Source organism: Corvus kubaryi, unplaced genomic scaffold, assembly GCF_017639235.1.
Source record: "Corvus kubaryi isolate FWS band 111438036 unplaced genomic scaffold, C.kubaryi_AGA036_p1.0 37398, whole genome shotgun sequence".
Taxonomy (NCBI): Eukaryota; Metazoa; Chordata; class Aves; order Passeriformes; family Corvidae; genus Corvus; species Corvus kubaryi.
The window spans coordinates 43,850,405-43,877,360 of record NW_024581137.1 but is presented as its reverse complement, the minus strand read 5'-3'; the positions used below and the strand labels follow the sequence as shown (position 1 = coordinate 43,877,360).

General features: G+C 45.5%; 1 protein-coding gene across 5 annotated transcripts in view; it reads right to left on the bottom strand.

The window, feature by feature from the left end:
- JCAD (junctional cadherin 5 associated) overlaps positions 1–26,956 on the bottom strand; it is a 61,325-nt gene that overhangs the window by 2,364 nt on the left and 32,005 nt on the right. For 2 of the 5 annotated variants that reach the window (XM_042042883.1, XM_042042884.1), the window contains 2 exons: positions 13,999–14,360; positions 7–7,644 (listed from right to left, as the gene is read on the bottom strand). In XM_042042883.1, coding sequence (XP_041898817.1) covers positions 3,915–7,644; positions 13,999–14,300 — 4,032 coding nt within the window. In that variant the 5' untranslated portion in view covers positions 14,301–14,360 and the 3' untranslated portion in view covers positions 7–3,914. Of the gene's footprint in view, positions 1–6; positions 7,645–13,998; positions 14,361–15,852; positions 15,874–26,930 lie in introns of those variants that run through there. The other 3 variants (XM_042042885.1, XM_042042886.1, XM_042042887.1) reach the window with 3 other exon arrangements.

Here is a 26,956-nt window from a genome sequence, read left to right as displayed (position 1 = left end):
CTGGAAAAAACAAGAAAACACTCTTAATAATGCATTGTGAAATCTATTCAATATTGCTAGCTGTGAAAATGACACATCTTTTCCCTAGTTTTTATTAAAAAAAGAGAAGCTGATAATGGACTTTCTGCGTTAAAGATACATATCGCATTCCTGAGCCAAATTCTGTATTTTTACCAGTATAATTTGGGAACAATTCTGGAAAATGCATGGAGACAGAATTTGGGAAGGCCTTGGGTAGGTAGGAACAAGCACACTGAATGCTAAGTGATTACTTCCAGTTTTCAGGTGCTTTGACAAGAAGGAAAAAGACACAAGATTTGCTCCCCCTTGTACTGAACACTAAGGACCAGTAAATGCTTCAAGCATCCTTGCAGGGTGTGTAAGGCTGGCTGAAGAAGTGATTATGCCATGTAGCCATCAGGGTCTTTTCATTTGATTGCAAATCCTTCATTTCAGATTAATTCAACAGAAAACAGGAAAGCACAGCTGCATTGCATCCCTATGGTTAGTCTGTCTCACTTTGGTCTGCAAAATTGCAGTTCATGTTTCAGCCTTACTCACTAAAGCACTGGACTGGCTTACTAACGCTTTTCTTCATTTCCAACTTCCCTCCTGCCAGTTCACAGGACATACCACAGGTTGGTTTTCCTTTTCTCAAACCCCTGAGGACACTCTTCTATCAGATTTTTTAATTGGATTTATCCCAATGCTGGCCATGAAGTGAGCAGACATGAGCCTTTTCCTTCACCCTCGTCACCCTGGAATAGGATTACAATGAAAAGGCTTTGCCTTGTGAGGTGTGCCTGCGCAGCGCTATCATGCAGACACCGGACTTGCCCTTGGGGTGCACGGTCATGGCGTGTAGGAGCCAGGGCTGCTTAGGGAGGAGTCTGCAGGCACAGAGGGGCCCCGGACAAACAGGCGCTGCAGCCGCGCTGCCGCGTGCTGCTTCTGCTCTTACGCAACCGGAGTATCTGTGCTAACCTTAAACGTCCCTCCCGTAGGCTGTACTCCCACAGCACTCGCATTTAAACAGCTGAGCATGAAAACAGTTCCACACATAAATATCTCACTTTGGAGTAAAACGTTCTTCCTCAGGACTTTCATGTTGATGTGAATGAATGTCTTCATTCAAACATAAAGAGCATAAAAATCCTCCAGGGAAATCTTTGCTCCTATGTGCAAGTGTCCATCTGCAGCATCCAGACTCATGTCAAGGGGGAACTGGCTAAGAAAGGAATTCTGGATTTGGCCCCAGTGGGTGGATTCGTGGTGCAGAATCTTTTATCACTTCTCTTGCCCACCATCCTCAAGCTGCTAGGCCAGCCAAGAAAGGAGTCTGTGCCAGCAACACCTATGATTTCTGCTAAGCCTTTTCTGGTATTTCCAGACACCATGTGAATGCAAAAAAATCATCAGGAAAAATTTTTTTGAGGGCTAGCGTGCTCTAGGATAATGCTGCATCTTTCTAAGTGTAATGCACTGATGGTGTGTAATGCCTCTAAAGCAGAAACAATTTTTTGATTGTAAACACTTTGCCATCTAAACTGTTAGAACATAAAATTCTGAACTGTTCTGTGACAGGTTGACCTAAGAATAAAAATGGATTTGCATTTCAGAAATCTGATTTTCCTAAGGCCAGACACATTCACATTAACAGAATTCCCCACAAAATTTCAGGTGCTCACTGTTTAAGGGAGTGGCAGGACAGGGGCGGGGAGGGAGAAAATCGGGCCACAAGACATGGAGTCTCTGCATGGCTCAGTATATTCCCTGAAAGCTTACCCATGCCCTCAGCACTTAAACCAAGGGCACAAAAGTGCCAGACTGACAGGCCAGGTCACCCTTTTGAGGGGGACAGAGGTTGGAGTTCTAGCACAGACACAGAAATGTTTATTCAACATTTGGTTAAGCTCATTTGAAATGCTCTCTCCAGAAACAAAGCCAGATTAGCAGCCTCATGTCTTCAAACAGCAAAGGAGAAAAGACATCCAATGCATTTGGGAACACTTGGAGATGTTCTCCTAATGACAGTATTTGCATAGTAAGATGAGCTTCTTGCACTCAGTTTTGGCAGGGCTCTTATTCAGAGATGACTGTTCGTCTGCCAAGCTACATTATACATGTGAAAGCCTGTTTCTGGTAAGGGCTGCAGCCTCTGTGACAGGCCCAGTCTGCAATATAAGACTAACATCGCCCTGCCTCGCTCCAAATAGAATGGCCTTTTAGAATGGAATATTTGCTCTTTGAAAGCAACTCATTTGGGTTTTCAATGGTACCAATGAGCTAGTCTGGAAATTGGAGTGAGACTTAACAGAGGAAGACACAACTTCAGGCCTTTCTACAAACATGAATCTTCAGCCCTGCCCTGTTAAGGTAAGGTGAAGCTTTTGGGGCCATCAACAAATCAGGGTCTCTTTGGATGGGAAGAGGCCAGTGGAGGAGCCACATGCCCACCCCATGGGTGTCACCCTGCAGTACTGGACTTGCGCAGCAGGAAGGGACATTCATGCCATCCAAACATGGGGAGGGCTGTTATGGCTGTGAGGGAACTGCTGCAATGGGAACACACTGCAGAATACAAGCTTAGCATTGTCAGCAAGAGGGATAAATTTAGACCTAATTCACTGCAGAATAACTCTCCAATAAAACGCACACAATCTGTTTTGATACATCCCTGAAGTCATGTCACCACAACAATTATTTTCTTCACTCCAGCAGAAACCTCAAGGGAGGAAAGCATATGAAATGCATGTGGGGCATACTAGACCTGATGGGTACAAGAAAGCTGAATTAGTCTGTTTGAAAAATCTGGTCTGGGGAAAAACAGTTCAGAGCAGAAAGAGACAAAGATGTGGGATACAGAAAAAGACATGGAGAAAAAGGCTGCAAGACTGCAGGAGTCAATGCTTAGAGCTCATATAAGCATTTCTTTTCAGATGGAAATGCATAAATCCAGTTTAAAGTATACTCCATTTAATTTCAGTCCATTTGTACCGGAAAACTGTGAACAGATTTATAACAATGAGGTTAAATGAATAACCTGTGCAGATTTCAAGGTGAAGTGTCAACTGTAACAGAGAAGATGGAAAAAGGAAGGAGGAGATTAATACTAATTTAACAACTTTCACGCTGTATGTTTTCTCACTCCAATTTATTGAAGGGACTAGGCAGGTGGCCTGGGAGATTTATCCCTTTACACAGGTCTATGGCAACAACTGATTTTCAGTTGTTCAACAAAATGCTATTTGAAAACTGTTTTAGAGAGGGAACAGCTCATGCTACTTTGGGAATGCATATGGACTACACAAGTTTATATCTTGTGTAGATATATCTGTAGATATATATAGACATATCTGTAGAGATCAGAAACACCAAAAAATAGGGGGGAAAAAAGTGTTCACTGAAAAAGTCAACTTTCCATTTGTCCTGGGGTTAACAGTTATTCTCACCATCTGATCTGGAAAACATTCATGAGAGAGAGAGAATTTTCCAGGCTCCTATATGCAGCCATTTCCCAGAGGCTTCATAGAAGATCATCAGATTTTTATTTTTAGTTTCTTCTGAACTGTGATATAGTATGTGTCTACTTAAGTATTAGAGGGAGGAAAAAAATGGGCATTCAAGGAACAGCTATGATAAAATCACCACATGTTCCCAAACACTGGCATTAGAGTGACTGTCTTTGAACTCCACTGTTTTAGCCGGGCCATTCCCTGAAACAATGAGACAGAGATAAGACCTTAGGGAGCACTCCAAACTCTGTGAATGAGTTTCCATATCACAAGTAAGTTTTACAGTAACTATTCCTAAAATGGGATCAGAGAACATTCATCTTCTCCACAAGGAGAGCAAAGTGGGTGGCTCCCAGATGAGGATAGTACCACCTACAGCCTGTTACTATTTGAGCAGCATTACGTGGGCATAAGCAAACCGATCATGCCATTACATAAGGAACAAGTACCCATCTGGATCTCCCATAACAGGGTCTTACCTAAAGAAAAATCTCTGTCGATCTTCTTCTTGTCCATTCCACCTAAACATCCATTTTCACTGAGAGAGATAACACGCTTGGAAACAGCCCCTGAGCTTGCCAGTTTGCTTCCTCTCTCCTCTGGGACCTTCAACAGCTTCTCCTCATCCACCTCCTCTCCTGAGTCCGCGCTCTTAATGCTCAGACGTCTCATCCGCGACACAGAGTCAACTTCTTTCATTCGCACCAAGCGATCCATGGCAGTCCGGCTGGGTGGAGACGTAAGCTTGCCTTGGAGTGTCTCTATCACTTTCGAGGTGCTCCTCACTCTCTTTTCTGAATGCTGATATGCAGCTGACTTACAAACCAAGTTTTGGTCCTCACCTTGCTTGGGACTCACAGGTTGTTCAACAACTTGCTCAGTTACCAGTGGTTTAGTGCTGGCTTCCTGGTGAGTGGCCTGGCATTCATCAGGGTGTAAAGATCGTCCTCCAGCTCTGACAAAGAGAGCACTCTCTGTCCAGCCACACTTTCGTCTGCCTTCATAAGAATCCTCTTTTTTTCCTTCTTTGTTACTTACTGTGCTCCCCACTGATGATGACTCAAAGTCCTGAGCACCATTTGAAGGGCTAGTGCCTGGGTGGGGCCCAGCGTGGTCATCTGGAAGGAGAGACTCCACTGCAATATCTATACCTAAAATTCTTGCAGCTCTTGCCTGCAATGACTCATTCACAGGGATTTCCACTGCATTTGCATCTGAAGAGTGATCAGAGTTGTTAGCACCAGGTTCTGGGGCCACATCAAGTCCCACTGACCTCAAATCTGGCTCAGAGCACCTTTGGTTCCTCTTTGTTAGTGACAAGCGTACTACTGACCCTCTCTCTAATACCCTGTCATTTGTGGGAGTTGCCCCTTTGCTCAGTTTAACAAAGTCTAGGTAATTTTGGTCTTCACTCATCTCCTGCAAAACAGGGTTATTGAAAGGATTACTGTGACATGAACTACTTGGGCTACTGGACAAAATTCTTTTGACAGGGCCAACATGAACTGGCTGTTTGCTCGTTCTGCTCTTGGCTTCCCCCATCCCCATTTTTGTTATCAGACTTCCATCTGCTGGCCTGACTCCTTCACTGTTCCCGCCTGGCTTTGAGGAGCCTTGAGAGCCAACACCTCTTGGCTCGGCACCACCACACTCTGTCCCCATGCTCCAACTTTCAGACTTACTTTTAACCCTTCCTGACCTAAATACAGGCACCTCTGGCACAACCACTTCTGATTTCCCACCATGTTTTGGCTCCTGGCTTGACTTCTGATTTCTGGACTCCCTCCTCTGCATAAAGGCACCTGTCTGCAGAGGAGCTGCAGCACTTGCCAAATCTTCTTCACTGCTTGTGCTCTCCTCCTGCCCTTGCAGCTCCTTGTTAAAACTTTCTAGCTCACTTATTGCATCCCAGGGACGGCGACTTACAGGTTTCAACAGGAACTGCCCAAACAGCTCTTTACTGTTGCAGGGAGCACCTGTTTCTCCCTTAACTACATCTCCCTTGAAAAGAAGGCCATTTTCCCTCTCTTGGACAGGCACAGGCTGGCTCTGGTGGGCTTTTGGGGAGGGAGCCTGAAGGACTGAGGTGGCAGTCCTGGAAAATGCACTGTTGCTAGACTGGCTGAGGTGTGTCTGGCCCTTCATACCGTAACCGCTCTGCCTGCAGCCTCTTTCATCAGAAGGTGATCCTGTCTGTTTTGCCCCCATCGTGGATGCTGTACATCCCAGGAGTTTTGGAGACAGCAGTTTGCTACTATCAGGCTGCCCAGGCTTTGTACCATGGAAAAATTGTGGGCTCTCAGGTTCTTCAGAGAAACTGGTCTGTGTCTGCTGGTCTTTGTACTGATCACCTGGCCAGGAGCCAGAATATTTGAGCTCTCTGTGTTTTGTGGGCTGAATAAATCTGAGGTCATTCATTTGTTTGAACTCTTCTGGTCTCCACAGCTCTTGTTTTTGTAACTCATTTTTATTGGTCATGCTTCCTGTAAGTGCTTGTAACTCCAAGTCTGTTGAAGACATACTTAAGAGACTTTGTTCTTGCAAAGCCCCATTGTGATCAAACCCGTTCTTATCAGGGCTCTGAGTTATGTTGTTGTTCCTATCTGTATCTGGCAGATTGGATTCTGATTTAACTGGGATGGAGACCAAACAAAATATAGTTTCATTCATTTTTTTCTTTGAACTCTTTTTGCTCTGCATCCCAGTTCCAGGTTCAAACTTTTTCACTTTTGTAACAGTCTCACAGGTGTTGTCCATATGTGAATTTCTTACAGAAAGTTTGCCTTTTGTGTACTCTGTGCTGGCTTCGTTACGGGGGCTGTGATTAGTTGCACTACAATTGTCTCTTTGGTCCGGCAAGGCACAATTTTCCTGATTTCGAACGGATGGTGCCAACCATCTGTTGCTATGGGTGGAGCTGTCAGAAGTTCTTTCTCCCTTTGCAGAACTGGACAAGTTTGATGCATCCACAAAGGCACTGTTGTACTGTACTTCAAGATTTCTCTCTTGCAAAGCACCAGAACTGGGACTACATGCATTTTCAGTGTGTTTAGAGTTGCCCTGCAGACCTTCCAGTGGTGCAATTTTAATATGTCGTATCCGAGGATCATCAAAGGGAATATACTGAACGGAACGCAGGTGGTCAGCAGGGCGCCTTGCATGGCTTTGCTTCCCATGAGGAAAATGGTTGTCTTTGCAAGGGTCACCCCCCACTTCAAAAGTATTCATGGCTGGTCGTTGGCAGGGGACAACCCTCTCTGCAGGACCCTGTGGATCACTGCTGGCGCACGGGTCAGTGTTAGGCACTTCACTGGGGGAACGTGGGGTCACATGTTGGTGAGGTGGGGATTTGTAAGAAGGAGGAGGTACGTACACTGGGGGCTCCAAACCAGAGTCTGCATCTTGCCTTGGCTCATTCACTTTGGCTAAGTAGGAGATAGGTTCCTCTTTCTGGTAGTGGTCCTGGAAACCCATGGTTTCTGCAGGTGCCCTAGTCTGCTGCTGCAGTTCGTAGGATGGAGGCTTAAGAGGCCTCCCATACTTGGGCTTCACCAGGGGAAGGAAATGGCCTCCCGTTCCATGGTGCTTGGCTGGTTCCACACTCAGTCTGTTTGGGGGATACAAGGGGGTTTTAGTTACGCTGAGCGAGTTGTTACTGTTGGTCAGGGAGGCCATTTCCACGCACCTCATGCTCTCAGGCGAAAGGACCCTTGGCAACGACTGTGATTTCCCCCTGCTGTGGGAGCTGAGTACATTGTCTCCCAATGTCAGCGAATACAGCTCTTGAAGCAGCTTCTCCCTGTCACCCTCGGACATTTGCCTCCCTACCTTTTTTGGCTGGTTCCAGCTTTCCACTTCCAGACTTTGCCATTTGCAGGTGCTGGGCACTTCACAGCTTTCCTGCAAGCCGCTTCTTCTGACATGCCGTGCACCTGTCCCCGCCTTCATCTGATTCTCCTTGGGGTGCCGGGGTGCTCCTGGGGCTGCAGCCAGGCCTTTCATCTCCCCACTGGCTTTCTGGGAATAGCTCAGTAGTACACTGAAGTCCTGTCCTCGTCTTCTCCAGTAGGCGAGATCTTTATCAGTCTTGGGCTGGGGAGACCATGCTAAATGAGGCCTGTCATAAACCCTGAAAAAAAATGCAGTGTCAGAGGCAGTGTGCACAGGTTCCTTCTCGCTTGAGTAAGGCCATTAGGAGGTCAAATGATGAGTTATGCCAATGGGGTTTGTGTAATCTATTTGCAACCAGATGACAATTTTAATGAGAGGATTTAAAAGTCAGTCATTAACATGGGTAAAGGAAGGGACAGAAGCTCTTTTGACATGTTGTTAGGTATGCAAAGATGTTAGAAAGAAACAAAAGCACACAGTTACTGCTGTGCAAACATGCACAGCCCTCCTTGATGGACATTAGAAAATTCCCTGCCCCCAGCATGCGGCTTGGAACTAGATGATCTTGAAGGTTCCTTCCAACCCAGGCCAGTCCCTGATTCCAAGATACCATTCGAAAACCATTACTTCTGCACCCTGCTAAATCAAAATCTATAGATATCAAGGAGACTACTCTGGTATTCAAGTTTAATAGGATTCCAAGAAGCAGAGGTAGGAAGAACAGATAGATGGCTATCTTGTAAGATTTCGTAAGATATATTCTGTAAGAAACATGATTTGCATCCTGGTATAAGTGCTGAAATTAAACATATCAGTTCTAGAACTGATTCTTGTTCATCTTTCTGAGGGAACAAATTTCTTCAGGGTGCTTTGGATTAAATGACACATGTCACAACAATGGTGATGTATCAACACAGTTCTGAATAAGATGGAACCAATATTTAAAATGTAAAATATTTCAAAAGAAGTATAAAATTCTTAAATAAAGGAATCTATTAGTGAAATATGAAAGACATTAGACATTTTATTGAAGATTAGAAATTCAGAATACAGATTTACGTGAACAGAATAGATCCTATGTTCTGAACAGAGTGTAAACTGTTTTATACATTCCTGCAGAACAAAATTGGTACCCTTCTATATAAATAATTAATTTTCTACTTGAATTGCATTCTGCTATTCTTGTACCTAAGGTATCCCACAATATAACTGCCTTTACACTATGTGGCTGCCACCAGCATAAGACTGGAAAGAAAAATCAAAATTGACAGAAATAGGACAAGTATGTAGATAGAACCCAAGAATTTCGTTCTCTTCCCTCCACCCCAAGGTATATAAACAGTGTCATCTGGCTCTTTTTTACTGAAAACAATGATCTATTTAAATAGGAGTTTGTGAAGACATAATACAACTCAAAATTCAGAATGAAAATTAAGCCGTCCAGATCCACAGCAATTTTCTTTTATGTATATTAACTTCATCCTATGAGTCTAAAAGTTTAAAACCAAACTGGGATAAGAAGCATCTTGTTCATATTAGTTCAATTGGATTAAGATTGAACTTCTGAACAGAATGTTCTGCCTCCGAAGCACGAAATACAGTTCGACTGCTGAACCCCAAGAAGGAACAGACGTCTCCATTAATCAGTGAGCTATAACAGGACATCTCCTATATCAGAATGTGATCGTAGTAACAACCAACATTTCCATGTGGAAACATACAGCTGAACAAATGCTGTCTTTTACCTTTTCATCTCATCCCCCTACTGCTGCGGCACCATTTGTATCTGTGTTTACTAAATGAGGTGAGAAACAGGGTCCAGCAAGAGTGAGGAGGGAATGGACAGGCTGCTCTTTCTGATTGATGTTATCCATCATTGTAAAAGGGTCTACAGAAATTGCAGGAAGTACAGTCGTAGATTCCAAGATCAGAAGAGACCATTACAATTATTTAGTTTGACATCTTGCTCAGCACAGGCCATCAGACTTCTTTGAAATTATTCCTGCTTAAGTGGTAGCATCTCTTAGAAAAGTACCTAAAAATCCTGATTTTTAAATTTCCAGTGATGTTGCAAAGCTTAATTCACCATTAAAAAAACCCCCAAAAAGTAAACCCAAATTCTTACCAACAGAAAGGTTGCTTTTCCACTTATTAAAAGCTGTTTAAAATACTAAATTTATTTTTAAAGATTAATAACTAGGGTCCAGTAATGAATTTCAGAACATGATACAATCCACCATGTAAGCTGTACTATGTCATCATTGCAACATGAGTGTAAAAAAGACATTTAAAAGCAGGCATTTAGAGCATTTTAAACCTGGTCCTTCCTAAGATCTACTCATAGGACAGACAGTATCAGTCTCTCTAGGTCCTGGCTAAGCCACTAGAAGTGGTTACACAGCCAGCCTCTATCAGGGACCCTGTAAACCTCTGAAGAAGACGACAGTGCACTGTGCAGTGGCAAGAGGATGCTCCAAGGACCCTCCAGTACAGCTCCATCCTGAAGTCTCCTCTGCTCTCAGTGATGGAGAGCAGCTCTGGCACACCTGCATGCAGGCATGGCAGGCAGGCAGCAGTGGGGCAGCACAGCACAACCACACTGCTTGTGGCCACAGCTACAGCAGAGTGCCTCCTTCCAGGACATGTGGCACTTCTGGGTCTTGCAGTCAATGAAGTGGTGGAAGGCGAAGCTTCCAAGAGCCATTGCAAGTCTAAAATGCTTCACTACCGCCTCAGCAATGCTAGATCTCTGAATGTTGAGTACCAGTCATGGTGCAGTCTTTGTGTCCATGACACATCACCAAAGAGAAGACATCACAGCCCTCTGTGCAACAGCTCATCTCTGACTGTGCCACTACACAATTCCGTACCTCTCCATGATGTGCTGGTACTGACACACAAAGAAATGCACACACAGACACAGCAGCTTGCAAGTGCCTGACAGCTGGGAGAGGTGCCACGGATGGAGCAGTCCCATGGGACCAACTGTGGAGATTTAAATTCCAGGGGCAGAGTGGTCCCAAGGGACAAGGGAGGTGGATTTTAACATTATGAACTCTTTTCTAACAGGCCTGCTTCTAAGGAGTATCACATTTGCTCTCATAAAGTGCTTTGAATTGATTCTATATAGTTAATTTAATTAAAACTGTTCAACCCCCCCCAAACCATTTCTAGCTTTCTGTGAATTTTAGGCCTTTACAAGAAATGAGGCCATCAGTCCACCCTGCACTGGCTGCATGACCGCATTTCACTGAGCTGTCTTGCTCAGAGCAGTGGGTTGAAGCTGCCCATTTCCCCTAGGGTGATGCTGGACCAGCAGGACCTCACGATGCAGATAATGAGGCCAAAAGTGAAGAAGTGTGGCACAGGCATCGAAGTCCAAACCCTGCAGAATGAGGCCACTGCAGGACTATGTAGGGAGTGTCTGTCCCTGTTGCTGGCTGCCAGCATGCAAGTGGAAGGTGTTGGGCACTCAGTAGCTCATCCTGCATGAGCTGCAGGCACTGGTGTAGACTTTGTGCCCCACAAAGAACACTGCTAAGAAAGTCAGCACGGTGGAAAAATTTTCAGAGGGCTGTTCTAGACACTGGCAGCTTCTGTTCTATTTTGAGATCCTATCCTCACATACACTCTTCTGAGACCCAGCATTGGAAAACACCAGTATACTTTCCTAATTGTTCCAGCAGGTGATCTCATTAATGATGGTATCTATTTATCGCTAAATTTGCTAGCTACTAACATAGTTCCTCACACACAAACAACTAAGCAAAGTGCCTCTTCTCTCTGCTTAGAACAGAATCAGGACAAAGTGCTCCTGCGAAGAGAGAAGTCTCATCTATACCCATAGGATCAGCTTTCCTATTTTCTTTGACTTGTCTCCTCTTCCAGACCTTTACTGTGTGGTCTCCAAATGCTCAGTTAAGCAAGGACAGCCAGGACAGCCCTCCTTCACACTTTGCCTGAAGAACAACAAGATAGAGCCAAACACTATTTCCCCATTCCACTGGGGCATCACTCTCCCCTCACAAGCAGCAGAAGCAGTGGCTATGAAGCCTCCACCCTCCTCAGCAAGGTTCGATTAGCAGAACAACCTTAATAAGCGGAGACAACAGCATCATCCCCTGCCATCACAAAACACACTAAGCCCTGCAAAGGCAGCCATGAGGCTGGCAACATCACTCACTTCCATGATGTATGGGAGGTTATTAGCTCTTCTACATCAGTGGTATAAACAACAGTATGGTGTAGATAATTCCCTGGACAAGGAGCCTGAGCCATGCTCTGAGTTGTTGTGGAGGTGTCACCATCTGTGAAGGACATACACGGTGTGCTTGGGCCCTCTCCTGCTCTGTGCTGACTGGGAAAGCAGCACCAGGGAATGGTGGCAGGAAGCCTGCAATGCCCAGAGAGAATCTTGCTGGTGGTTGTCTCTTCTTTGAGCCCAAATTGTCCCCAGGTCTCTGCAGTGTGCAGTACTTTCCCAGCCTGGGAGCCAGAAGCTGATTTCCCACAGCAGTCCAGAAACCAGGCAGCGATATCAAAATGCCTGGTGGAGTTCACCATGGCCCCCACCTGTCACAGGCCCGGGCACTCCAAACTGGGCCATCACAGGTATCTTGCCTTCAGTTTTAGAGCTGCTCACATGCACACAGCAGCCTTGGATCTGGAGGGGGACTGTCACCTGGGGCTCAGGAGCCGACATGCAGGTGCTGCAGTGCTGCAGCTGCGGCTTCCCCAGATCCAGCTCAGAGAGCTCCCTCCTCCCTTCCTAGACCAGCTGGGCCACGGCTGTGTCACGCTCCACACCGGAGGCACTCCACACTGCCAGGCATGGCAAGGAAGGGATAATACAAAGGTTTTCCCAGCTGCTAGTGCCTTGTGAGGGCTCCCAGTAAGCTCACTGGGAATCAGAGTTTGTTGTAACAATAGCAAGAAAATATTTCTATTTTTATGAAAGTGTGACAAAGCCATTTCCAGGGTTGTGTTCCCTATTTTGTGTGGAAAAGCCACTTTTCAAAACCAGGATATAATATTTAACTATGCTGTAGACTGGCAGGTCCCACCCCTTGCATTTAGAAAGAGATGTTTAAACTGTTAGAGAGCATTATTTTGTATGTAGCCAAGGCCAGCAATTACAGATATCTCTGCCATATCCAAGACGTGGGGCAGATGTGTGAGCCCCTGCAGATGCACCCAGAGGAGTGGGAAGCAGGGAGGCAGCAGCCCTCCCAAACCCCTGTGCATCCACACAGGCTCTGACTAACAGGGTGCAGGAGCAGCACTGCTGTGGTAGCTTCCAGCCTTGCATAGCCAGATCTTCTTCACACCAGTATTTCTCCACATTGCAAACTCAGCACCAGCTTCCTCAGCACCACTGCATGCTCTCTTCCTCTGCTTCAAAACCTTTTTCCCTTTCATTCTTTTTCAGTATCTTTCCTTACTTTTTTTGCTGTCCAGTTTACTTCATCCAAAACACACTAGGAAGCATCCTCCCAATTACCTTTACATCAGTGTTCTGTCCTTCCTTCTCTAGAATAGATGGTCCCACCTGGAGACCTTCACCAGGACTTGCTGCCCTATGACTGCTTTAGAGGGTTCACATCTCTTCCTGCCCATTATCCTAGCTGGCAAGCAGCAGCCATTCCTGCTCCAGGCAAACAGACTTGCAAGGGGAAGAGATGTGAAGGGAAAGAGCAGACAAGCCCAGCTGTAAGAGGACACATGGCTTTGCCACATGCTACTGAAGGTCTTTGTAAGAGGACAAGCTCCCAAGGCAATGGTGTTTTGCCCTGCTTTCAGTTTCAAGCCCACTCGGCAGGAGGAAGGGGCTTTTCCTTGTAAACCATCGTCATACTTGGGCTGGCTTCCAGTCCTGCTCAAGCCCCTTTCCTTTGTTCATCTGCAGCACTCAAATAGCTGCAGAACAATGGCCGAGCGTCGGTGTGTACACACAGCTCTTCCTGCCCAGCTGGCCCCAGCCCTGGTGTGCACGTACTCGGAGTTGAGCAAGCCATGGTTGTACAAGCTCGTTCTATGGAGTGACAACAAGAGCTTCCACTGGCTTGGAGCCGTTTTAAAATAGAAGTGCACAGGCACCTTCTCATGCTTACTCCACAAGCGCAGCCTTAGGAGAACAAGCAAATCCTCAGTGCATATAGGAATACCCACCAAGAGCTGCATGTGGCTGAATCCACTGCAAAATCTGGGATGTGCATGTGGCAGAAGAAGCTGGGTGCAGTTTTTTAAAAGCGAAGAAAAGTAAGACCTTTTCCCCCCCTTTTTTTCCCCCGTGCTAAGATTAAGCTTTCCTAAGTCCATCAGAAAGGCCTTTCTGATACAGACCACATTAGTAAAACATATTTTCCCACACTCAGCCACTTCCCATTATCCCACTGTTCTCAAAGGCCTTTCTCTAGCAGAAGGTGAATGGATGTGTCACTGGATGTGGACATCCAGTGAATGGAAATGGTTACTAGGATGGGAGCAGGAAAGGATCACAGAAGACGGTGTAAAGGGTTAAAGTCGTGATTAGTTTTTCCGTCAAGAACAAAAGAAAGAGAAAGCAAAGCCATGGCATGATGCTGAAACTTACCCCCCTTCTGAAGTATGAAAAGTGGACAAACCCTGAAGGTCATGGTGGTAACCAGGACCTGCTTGCCTCCCTTGGCTCCCATGGCTGCTTTCAGTGCTGCTCGAGCTGGTTTTCACCAGAGGTTTTTTGCTGTACGCCCCAGCTCTGGATTCTGCTTCAGTCCCGTTCAGTGTTGTTCTCTGAGCAGATCTGTTCCCTGTGATTTCATGCTGGTATCCATCATACCTGTTCTCATATGAAACAGGGGGATTTTTGGACAATTTGTATCCATGAGAAATCAGGAGGTCTTCGACACTGAACATGTTGTGCTGGTTTCCCTCACAGCTGTGCCATCAGAAAGCTCTTTCCAGCTGGACCCATCACTACAAAACAAAACCAAAAACAAGCAGAAGACCACTTTAGACAAGGAAAGATATCTTTGATCAGCCAGTAGGCTACTGAAGCTAAGAGTCTCATCCCCTGGACTCAGTTTTTCCTCCCTTTTAATAAAATAGATGAAGCAAAGTGCATACAGATGCTGATGATTCATGTGCTGTCCTTCCCTAGACAATACACCTCCCTGCACTCAGCCAAGCAGCAGATGTTGTGCTGCTGCTGTTGACTCAGTCCCTTTCACTCAAGAATTCACTGGTGATTGCAGCTTTCAGATTTCACTAATGCGATCTCAAAATAAAAACTTTGCACTGGAGGTAAGCCCACAACTTGGGCAGGCATTTCCTTAGAAAACTGTTTTTCTCCATGGAGAGGTGTGCTCTGTATTAAGTTGCTGCAGAATGAGGGGGTGGATTACAGAGCAATAAGCCTCTCCCTACAGCTCTGCATATTCCAATGAATAAAAATGTTCACATGAACAGGGACAAAATATGCATAAGAACAAAAATTATGCAACCACATGAGAAACCCAGGTAACATCATGCAATACCCCACCTTAACAGTCCTTTTTACAGATTACTTTTCTTTTCTCCCTGCATTGGCCTTCTGCAATCCTCAGCTAGAATAACACAAAACCTAAGATTTCAAGTATGCTGTTTTTACAGCACACTTCCACTGTGTAACACGGCTGGAAACAACACGTGATGCCCATGTGTACTCTGTCTCAAGGATTTCCAAGACACAGGACAGTCAAGATTTTTCTTCCCCAGTAACAGCCCTCAGTTCTGCACTGACTAGAGCGAAGATCCAGCAAACTGAATTAGTTGGCTGAAAACAGCCTCTATTGTCTATACCACTCTCACAGCTTATTACGGCAATTATAGAATACCCGTCCTTCCAGAGCTTTAAAATGTGTGGAAGGTAATGTTCTGTTCTGAAGGTTGTACAGAACAATGGACCCATCCTGATACATTCCTCCCCGTTTGAACAGTGTTACCAAAAGAAAGAAATTTTAAAAGGGTGGATTAAAAAGGTAAAATACACAGAAATAGATGTATGTAAAATATAAAACACAAGATGATTTTCCCTGCATGAAGAGTTCATTTAACATGTCTAGTGAGTACTGCGTGTCCTTAGTAGTAGCAGGTCCATCAGAGGACCACGAGCCCTGCAGTGGCAGCTGCTTAAAAGGAGACTGTCTCTGCAAAGATCATGACAAGCAAGTGCATTTTATACACTGGTCTCTAATGCTCTTCTTGGCCATGAAGAAAGGGAGAAGTCTGTTCACTACTGTTCACAAGGATTTACTTGAAACAGAGCAACTACTGAGATGGCTGCTGCACGTTTATTAGTACTAAACCTCAGCCTACATACACACAGAAGTGGACTGGCTTACTATATAAACCAGTTTCTGTGCTGCAGCACTCTGTGTGTTATGGCCACTTTTTGCCTATCCAGCACCCCATCTGTTTTCTGTCCCACCTTGTCTCCTGGATGCTGTGCCAGCTGTGGAGCCGGTCTGGCCAGCTGCTCTAGGCCAGTCTGGTTTGCAGCTCCTGGGCACGCAGGGACCCTCCAGCCACCTCTGTGCTGCGCTGCCCACAGCAGCCACAGCACTCGCCTGAGGAGAGATCACAGTGTAGAAAAACAGGCACAATTTTTATGCAGAGCCACAATTTAACCTGGAACACTGCAGAAGTGGCTTTCCAGCCTGAGAGCCTCCTGAACACCTAAACCGGTTTGTCCCTAGAGCTTAATGAATCTCCTCTCTTTTCACATATGTAACACTACATACTCTTTAAAAACAGAGAAATAAAGCTCTGTGCTGCAGATATTAGCCCTTGCTAGAACAGAACTCCAAATTCCCAGTAAGAGCTCTGAGTAGGTGAGCCAGCAGTAAGTACAAGCAGGCAGAAAGCAGGGAGGAGTGGGACCAAAGGGAAGGCTTTGTGGGTTATTTTGAATGCTGACCTAAAAAGCTGATTCTCCATCCACCCCCTGCCTGGACTGTGCAAGGAGCCAGGTATGAGCAGAGCAAAGGGAACAGCTGGCTGCTAGAGCTGTTCAGCTTCTAACAAGATCCAATGTGACTGCCATACACAGCAGAAAGCCCATCGAAGCGCTCACAGGTGCAAGGAAGAAATGTGCTTTTCCTGCTATTATCGGGCTGGCTTGGAGCAGAGCTTAACCCCCTCTCTGCTGCCCACTGCAGCCATCAGAGAGGCAAAGCTGAGTGGGTGAGAAACCTCCAGCCCATGGGGTTTACTCTGATCTTTCTTTGGGCACCAGTGGTGAGGAGCAACAAGTGGAAGTGTGCCATGAGAAACTGGTATGACCGTCTCCTCCTGCTCTGCAAACTCAGCATGTGTAGAAGAGGAAACCCCATGGTGTTCTGTGTGGTGGGGAGGCCCATCTGGGAGAAGGATGCTATTACTATGCCCATCACAACACTGCAGTGGGAACAACCAAGGGAGCTCCATGCTCATGGCACAAGCTCCAAGGAGCCAGTAGCAGTGGTGGCACGTGGCCACTAGCTGGGACATTGTCAAGATACAGCCTTGAAAGGCTGTGCAGAAGTCATGAGGAAGTAGCATCTCCTGCATCAGACCTGATCAGGGACAGGGAAGCCAGAGGTCCTGCCTGATCAAAGCCTGCAGGATATCAACCATGTCAGCACCCATCATCTGCAAGGATGCTGGCCAGCTTTCTGAATCTGGCTAGAGTTCCAGGACACTCACCCCGCCTTCCCTTAGATAAATAAACCTAAAAAATAAAATCAAAGGAATTGGATTGGCAGGACCAACAAAACCATTGCTGCAGCATTGTCATGTAAATACTCTGTCAGACTGGACTGCAGAGTAAAGGCTGTGCAGAGCTTCTAATTCGAGGGAGTATCAACAACGCTGCAAAACAGTTTGTTTTTCCAGCCCTCATTTGTTTTGTTTGCCAATGACATCAGTGCTTTCTGATAGGCTTTGCTTCCTGAGGATGCCTGCTATCTTGCCAGCGTTTCCGACTTGTCCCCAGCGCCAGTACAACTCCGCATTACATTGGAAACGGTGGCCAAGCTTTTCTCTGGAAACTTCTCAACAGCACTCTCAGATGCAAAGAAACAAGCGTGAACAGCGGAAATCAGCATCAGCCCCCATGTAGACACACACAGTGGAGACCCACAGGCTGAGCAGGCGGGACACAATGGGATCACCAGATGGAAACGTCGTCAGAGCACCTCACCTTGGGGTGCTCCGTCCATGCGCAAAGATCTCACCTCTGGCCTGAGAAAAGCCCGAAGCACTCCTGATAAACACCATGAAGAAATTTGGTGCTAGTTTCCTCTGAGCTGCTTCTGGAACTCATTCTCAGTGGGGGAAACACAGTTTTCTATTTATGACCTGCTTTTGTCTGTAGTTCCCTAGCAGGAGTTCCCAAGCCTTGTTATTCTGGGGGGGGGATACACCACCATCTGTATGATGACCAGTACCAGTCATGACGAATGCCAACACTTGCAGCAGTGGCAGAAGCAAGTCTTACCTCTATGCTCTGAAATGACTTGCATGGCATTGAATCCTCCCTTCATGGTGCTCTCAGGAGCCCCTTGGCAGGCTCCTTCCTTTAGCCCAAGTTCCAGAGAGTGTCCCAGCACAGCAGGCACATATTGGGTGGGAGACCAGAAGTGATAGAGGATTTGGCCCTGGCTGCCCTCTGTAATAGCTCTCCTGCCCTCTGCTACTTGAAATAAAGGGGAAGGTGTCAACTCTTTAACTGGCTGAATACAACTCCTGAAGCCCTTCTTGGGTGTGATTTGCCCTGCCCACCTCTACTTATACCTGATTTATTTAGAACTATTTATAATAATAATGTAAAAGATTTTGTAACAACTTTCAAGAAAAGAAAACATCAAAGGAAAATGATTCATACTGCAAAATGAAGCATACAACATCAAGAATTGCCAAAATCAAGGCACCCTGCGTGGACACACAATTTGCTGCAGTCTCTAATTATGTGACTTGAGGCTACTGAATTCTGCAGGACTTCTGCCTCGATTGGTGTGCAGGCTAGGTGATGCTAGTTCTTCCTGGGTTGTCTCCGCAGCAGCGATTCAAACACTGTTCTGAAGACACAGTTACTAACAGGCATCTGAATTACAAAGCGTATTATCTAGATGGGTCACACATTAAACTAGCTTATCTTCACTCACGTCTGGGTGACATTATTCCCATTTCATATCAGACATGTGCCAGACAGAAGTATTTATGCAGACAGACTAAAGTGAAAACAACCCTCTCCACTCTAGGCATCCATTCTGAAGTGCTTACAACCTGATTTTCTGAAGGACTTAGCTTTAAAATGAACTAGGTACATTCAGAGCAACTGCTGCAAGAACCTGGTGCCTCTGTACATCAACCTAAGCCTGGCAAATAGCTGTCCACACAATGAAGACATGGGATGAGCCAAAAAAACTAGTTGCAGTAATTTGTGTACTGTGCTTTCCTCCATTCCTCTGCCCATCTAATCCAACACCAACATTTTTGTCCAGGAAGCCCCATACCCCCCTGCCCCTGTTAACTCCTCACCACCATGTACCCCAGTGCCTTCATTTCCCCCGTCCCGCACTCACCAATCCTTCTTGCCGTCCTCCCCTTCTCCTCCAGCATCCCTTCCCTGCCCTCCTGTCTGCTGGTCCCACCAGTTCAGCCACTCTTCCCACACAGCCCACCACTGTGGCAGTCAGCCCGTCCTTCCTGCTGCACCCCTCACAGCTTCTGCTGGCCAGTTCTCAGTTTGCATCTGTCACTCCAATTTCTTCCTTCCCCTCCTGATGAACACCTACTGTCCTGTCTACACTTCCAGCAGAAGCACCTCCATGCCTGCTCTCTGCTCCCAGATTTGAGACCCCATCTCACCAATACCTGGAAGAAGCAGGAGCTGTCATTACAGGGATGATCCCACTGAGCAGCACAGCCCTGGGCCGGTGCTACACAGGCATGCTCTGCTGGCACATCCCTTGGAGCAGTTAGGGCATGAGCACAGGGCTGGGTCACAGGTGGGCTGCTCAGCACCAGAGGCTGGGGCATGCTGATGGATGGGGCAGAAAAGTCTTGAGGAAATGGAATAGCTCGAAACAGAAACGAGTCTGCCAAGAACACGCACAGATGTCTCCAAGCCTTGTCACCATAGATCCTGCTCCTGAACATGATGGCACCGCAGTTCTCAATCAAAAAGCTGGAGGATTTATTTTCTTTCCCCTTTCTAATGTGGGCAAAACAACATTCCTTCTCTCCTTCCCCCTAGCTTTTCTTGGAAATGGTTGAATTGGTTTAGCTGACAATATTAAAATAAACTTAGCCTGAGAGAGAGACACAACCTGAAAGTCTCAGATCAAGTGATAAAAGCCTGACAGACTACAGCAATGGAAAACAGGTTCTTATGATTGTTTTAATACTAGATGGTGCTACTTGCTCTGTCTAAATATAACCCTAAGCTATATCCCAGGAGAACATCTAAGTCTTTGGACATTTTAATTGCTCCTGTTTTCTCACTCTGGCTTTGCATGTGTCCATATAAAACAGCCTATCAAAGGCACATTAAACAAGGCTTTTACCTTGCTAATTTCATTTTTGGGGGGACAGTAAAGTCAGATGGGAGTGTAACCAGCAGACTGCAGTGCTGATGTGCATGCAGCCACTGCAGAGTGCCATGCCCCTGCCCTCTGCTACGGAAACAACCAGCACCACATCCACTGACTTCCAGACACACGCCCCATTGGGAAAGATAAAATTCATGTGGTTGAAGAGCCTTCAACAATAATGTTCACTGTGATCAAATGTTAGATATGTAATGCAAAGATACTCTAGAACACAGGAGAAAGAGATTGGAGAATATTAACGCAAGCTGGATGTATTCAACTTGGCGGGACTTAATTAAGCATAGGCTAGGAGTAAGGAAAGAGTAGGAAACTAGTCAGGGCTGCCTCCAAGCAGTGAGTAAATACCTCCTAGAAATTCTCAAAGGATGAGTGAAGGGTAAACATATTATCTAACTTCAAACAAAAGGGGGAAGGAGACAGATCTGGGGTATCATAGACCAAACAGCCATGCTTTGATATCAAATAAGAAAAATTAGTATTCAATCCACTTGTAAATACTTATAACAAGTGTTGATTTATTGTGGAGCAAGAGGGAGCAAGTGTGTGATCCAAGAAGAGTTTCCATCTCCCCGCTTGCTGCCTTGCACTGCAGCTGCATCCACTCCCACATGATAAAGTCATGAGAAACAGAAAATACAGACTTGTCAAGAACAAATTAAGCCTAATCTATTTAATTTTCTTCTTTGATGGAGCTGGGAGCATAATGACTAGAGAGGAAAAAACAGTAGAAGTCACACGTTGGAATGAGGAAAGCTTTGATGAATGCATGTGATAGCATTATATGCAAACCAGGTGAATACAATTGAGGTATAATTTACTGTGGGCAGGCATACAAATGCATCAAATCTGTACTCAAGGAACAGTTGTAAGTCCAATGTCAACCTGAAAAGACACATAAGGGCTGTGCCTGGGGTCTTGCTCTATTTGGTATTTCCATTAATGACTTGTAAATTAGGAGGAAGATTACAATTACAAATCTCTAGGGAATGCTGTGAACATTTTCAGGGATTAAAATTAGAATAAAATCTTAATAAATCAGAGACTTAGTCTGAAACGAATGACTGAGATTCAATACAGGCAGGAGTAAAAATACATGTGGAAGAAGGAGGATGAAATGCAAAAGTACAAAACAGAGTGGTACAGCAAAAGAGTCTCTGGGGCTAGGAGGAAAGACATCATTTGACTCAATGATCTTAGAGATCTTTTCCAACCTTAACAGTTCTATGGTTTCATGATAAGAGCAGTGCAGGGCTCGGTACACACAGGTGAATAATCTTGGAATATATCTAGAGGAGCATCACACATCATCCTCTTTTCTCCTCTCAGCCCTATATCCAGTTTGGGCCTTACCTCAATCAAGATGTTCACAGGAATGAAAAAAAAATTAACCAAGTGTGACCCCTAGAGAAGAGGGTACAAGAAGTGGGCTTGTTTCATTGGAAGAAAAGTGTGGGGGAATGAGGGTGAGAGAATGAGAGACGATAACAAGTTTAAAATATGTCAGGCTGCTAAAAGGCAGCAATAATCTCATCCTACTCGCTGCAGATGTGGAAAACCAAAGGGACTGACTTAGGAGGCAGCAAGGGTGATTTAGATGATTAGGAGGAATTGTCTAACCATAATGACAGTTATCCACTGTTTATGCTGGCAGGTTGTGAACCAATACAGGTTTTCAAGAACAGATTAAATGAAAATCTATCAGAAATGGTGCAGATTAAGCAATCCTGCCTCAGAAACAAGAGATTTGGGATGGAAACTGAACTTTTTGATGTTCTTCCTCTACCTTCCTCCCACAAAAGTTACTGTTTTGTTGGCATGCCCCACACATTTCCAAGAAAATCAAAACTCTTACGTACAAGTCTCTCAGTGTTACTAATAGTCACCTCACCTCAAGGTGGCTTTTCCCTCTATCCCCAGCCCCTCCTGCTACAACTCTCCATGCACCCTCCTTTCCTGACATCTCTGCATTGCAGGGAAGAGTAAGGAGAATGCTAAGGGGGAGCAGGTCTGGCACAGGGGTAGAAAAAGAAACTTTGCCTCTTCTCCAGGGATGGGAAGGATAGGGAGGCTGAGACACCAAACACACACTGTGGTTTGAAGGCTCCTGAGCAGAGAAGAGGCAGCTGATGAGCTGAGCAGAGGCACCGGAATAGGGTCCTGACCAAAGGACTCTTATCAGATCACAGATACGCAGCAGGCAAAGCTTCAACAAAGCTCCCGTTACAGCCAGTGCTGTACTGAAGGCTTCAAAGCCGCTAGTGCTACATGCATAATCATCTCTGCAGACTACATGGCAGGAAGACATGCCAAAGTCATTGCTGGAAGATAAGCCAACTTTATGTTGGCTCTGCATGTCTTCCCAGGTCAGTCCCTCCCATTCACCTCAAAGAAATTAAAAAGAAAGATGTGAATTTTTGTGTTTAACTCACATTACCTGTGGGCAGGAGAGTTCACATTTTTTTCTCTAACACAGAGATTCACAGACAGTGAAAATTACAGCTCACATCCTCTTTGCATTCTTTGAGCAAAAAGACCTCACTGAAATCCTGGAGGAACTGTGCCAGAGAAGAAATTAATGATACAATGTGTCTCAAATAAAATTAGGAAGCGGGGAGGATGAGAGGAGCAAGTCTTAAAGAGTTCATTTAACTCTCAGAAGGTAGTTATTCCTGTCTTGTATCTCATCATTGCAGATGCATCTGCAAACCCACCATGGCATGAGAGAGAGAGAGTGCAGAGCGTCTCCTGGGGCAGATCTGAATGAGATCATTATTTGCTCTCCAGGTACTGCTGTTTGTTAGGAGGTTTCAGACTCTGCTTTCTTACATTCATCAAGAAAAAATGGTAGAGAGAGAGATATATTTTTTTTAAAGTAATGTGGGTGTTTGAGTATTGGGTTCACTCTGCTGAAAAACATCTGACTCTGCATGGATGGGAGTTGGTATCTGAAATAAGCTTGATTTTTTAATTTGCCATGGACCAATCCAGCCCTGATACGCTGAGGCTCATAAGCATCCAAACAGAAGTAAATGCGTAACAAGGAGAGAGGATACGTCCAAGCATGCACATATACCACTGTTTGTATTAGCTGGTTTTCAAAACGTCAACAGCCTGCTTTCACTGATGATAGACCAGCACATTAGTCCAATGAAACTGGTCCAGATTTTTTTCAGAGAAGGAGCAATTGTTAAAGAGCACTCACTGATACTCTGTGCTCCAGATATAACCAGTCCTTACACCAATTGGCAGCATATGGTGTATTTCCTCAAATGACAGCTTTTGTCTGTCACAACAGGAGAACAAAATAGTACATTTATTACACAAAGCATAATTAGTCAACTTCAACTCTTTCCCTCCCAAAGAGGAACTGCAGAAGAGGATATTTTTCAGGACCAGATGAATGTTTCCACGCTGTTTATAGTTTTGCATGGAGCAGTCCACTCTGGTGGAACAAAGCACAGGGAATCACATTTGTTGCTCACATCTTAAAATGAAGACATTATGGGCTAATCATCTCACCTAAAGTACCTATGGGCAAAGTACTAATAAGCTACTCCCACATTAGGACTTCATGAATAAGTACTATTGTTTGTATTTTTTTTTAATAGAAAAGCTCCCCATCTGTACAAGACAAAAGAAAAAAAATCGAATAAAGGATCCCAATAATAACTGTATTAAATCTTCCAAAGCAAAAATTTTTAATAAGGGATCCATCACATGGCTGAACTTCTTTGAGGTGGCAGTGACATGACTTATAGAGCCTGGGCTCTGTGATCAAAAGGATTACACACATTAGCATCCTACTAATCACAGCAGGATGGGCTGGCCCATCAGGCCTGATCTGTAAACAAACACTTTTTCCTGCTCACAAATGTAGCTGGGAGCAGAAGCATTCCAAGGTTGGTGTGGTCTTCTCTTCTTTCAAAGAGATAAGGATTGTGTCTTCTGGAGTAAATAAATTCTCAGCATAGTCTTACACATCTGTTTGTTTACTCATTTTCGGATACCACCGTCCTCTCCTGTGTGTTATCCCTTTTCTATTACCCTTGCACGTATAATCAAATGCCCTCTCTTCCAGATTGACCCTCTGCTTCTTCCTGTATTACAGATGCCTTTGATCTTTCTTTCTTGGATCTGTGTGCCCTGACTCGTAGTCTCAGCAGGATTTCCCCCCCAACCCCTCGCTCCACCAGAAAATAAATGCCAAAGTAGCATTTTTATGCATTAGCATAGAAAAAACTAGACAGATGCTTGAGAAGGCTACACACAAGCAATGCTGTGTTGCTGAGGCACTGTATGTGCTGGGCAGGGCTGCCCACCAGTAAGGTAAGCCCAGGCTGGTGAAGGGTGACCCAGTTCCTGAGCACAGATAAGTCCCTGGAGCAACAAGGTGATCAGTCATCATCACAAGGAGGAAGATGAACCATCCTGAAATTTCAGAAACAGATGTTCATTTTTCCCCCTTCATCATACTCTTAGTGACTTGCACGGTGCCATCAGCGTTTTCAAAAAGCAGAACCCAGCCTTTAACTTTTTTTCCTTTTTTTGACTATCTCAGATTTTTTCCCTTGCCTCACCATTTGAGACAGTCCAAGTTATGGCTGACAAATTCCATTAACATCCTAACTCTAATACACTTGGGCAAAGAGGCTCCTGCGGCGTTTTGTTCCCTGCAGGCACTGCCAATACCAGAAGAACCGAGGGTTATTTCTAGGTAGATGTGAAAAGATGTCATCAGTTCACATAGAGACCTTAACAATCACATCAGGACTGCTGAAAGGCTGACCAACCCCTTCCTTCACAGATGGAACTGGTGAGTAAGTTTCCCCAGCAAGCCCAAGTCCACTGGCCCTCGCAACAAAGCACAATAACAATGTTGCAGAAAGTAAGGTAACCCTTTCCACTCGAGGATTAGAAAAAAACCTCTGTTTAAAAACAAACTGCTGTAATGGCTTCAGCAAGAGACCCAGAGGATTTTAGAGATGCAGCTCATGGCTTGGTCAACACATTATGAACAGCAAATTACAAGAGAACAATTGTTTCATACCAAGCTCTCCCACCCCTGAACTCCCTAAAGGTTAATTAGGATGGCCTCTGGCCAAATTAATTAGAAGATTTGGGCAGGACTTTGCTATGCATTTGTAACGAGTTCCAAGGTGATCAAGAAGTTCAGAAATGCCTCACCTTCCAAACAGAGCATGCTTGGCAAAAAACAAGCTCACGTGTGCCATGTCACTCCTCTGACAATCAGGAGAAACACTTAAAAGTAATGTTTCCCTAACTAACAGCTAACACAGAAGAACTTTCTGCATCCTTCCCACTGAACAATATGCCCTTGTTTATTTTCTGTGTGCTTTTCAGGTCATAAGAGGCCAGTGAAGTTATGCACCTAAAGAACAATATAGTACCGTAATATGCCAGTTGATACACACGGCCTGGCAGACCCTGAAAGATCCGTCTTTTCCAAAAGCTGGCAAATACATGCTGCAGCATGGAGAAATACTGAACACCAGCATAGGAAGGGAGGATGCAGAAGGGCCCAGCCTTTGAAATGACAGACTAAATTGGTCTTTTAGTTGGTATTTAACGTGCCCTGGTGGCACAGCTTAGAGACGACCCTGCCTTGAGGGACACAGCCATGCCCAGCTTCTCTACCTCAAGGCAGCAGTCTGCCTCAACTTCCTCCTGCTGCCCTAAGCATCCTTGGAAAAGGGAATAGCTGGCAGGACCACACTTTTTCCTCCAAGTGGTACCATGGTGAGTGGTAGAACTGCACAGCATAGTAGGGTAGGGCAGGTCTAGCCTCTGTGATTACAAACCAAGTGCTGGCACAAATTAAGGCTCTGCAAGTGGCTGCATCTCTGATCTGTAGAGCCCTTCTCTGTCATTAATCTGATATTGTTTAGTTTGAAGCCGGAAGGTTGCTATTTTCCATGTGTCTGTTACCCACAAAAAGGAACAGCCATTCTGGGCAGAATCGGAACTTCTGAAGTAACAGTGAGAAACTGCTTCAGCTCACGCAAAGAAGTGTAGTTGAATACTTTTCAGCAGGACACAATTCTCATTGTCACTAGCCAAGATTTAATGTCTTGACTCTGTGAATCAGACTGACTACTTAGAACAGTTAGATAGTTAGATCTAACTTAAAGACATGGGCTGGAGAAACTTAACATGTAGAGTCCATGCCAATAAAAAGCCATTATTCTCAACTCTTAACAACAACAAAAAAACAAAAAACCAAAAAAACAAAACAAAAAAAAAACCAAACAACCACCCATCCTTAATAGATGCAAGAGTCATTTGGCACAGATCCAGTGGCAGACTAAGGCCATGATTTGCAATTCTGAGGCAATTATGAAATGACATAACAGCACAGATCTCCTTCTGACAGAACAGCTGGGTTTTTGTCTCCTTTGCAACAGGACATGGTTTAAAACAACCACCAGAGAGTAAAAAAAACCCAAAGAGCCATTTGACTACCGTGTTAACTATGGGAGTACAGATAAATACCAAGAGGGGCGGCACTTGGCGTTTCAGACCCTGGTGCCACATCCTCTCGGGTCGGTAGGAGCCGGTACCGAGCCGCAGCCGGAGCCCCGGTCCCGGGCGCAGAGGACCACAGCGACCGGTGGTGAATGAAGGGGAGCGGCTCCAGCGAGTGGCACCGACCAACTTCCCCGGGACCTCGGCTCGGGGCGAGCTCCGGGGGAATGCCGGCAGAACGCTCCGCCAGAGACGGCGCTCAGGGTGGGGAGAGAAGAACGAGCAGGTGCAAAGAATGGGAACCCGAGGGATGCGCCCCCCGCTGCCGCGAACCGCCGCCCGCTCCGGGACACCTCCGAGCGCCGCCGTCCTTCCCCTCCCCGCCTCCTCCAGCCGCCCACCGCGCCCTCCCCGAGCCGCCGGCACTCACCGCTCCGGGCGGCCGCGCAGATCCCG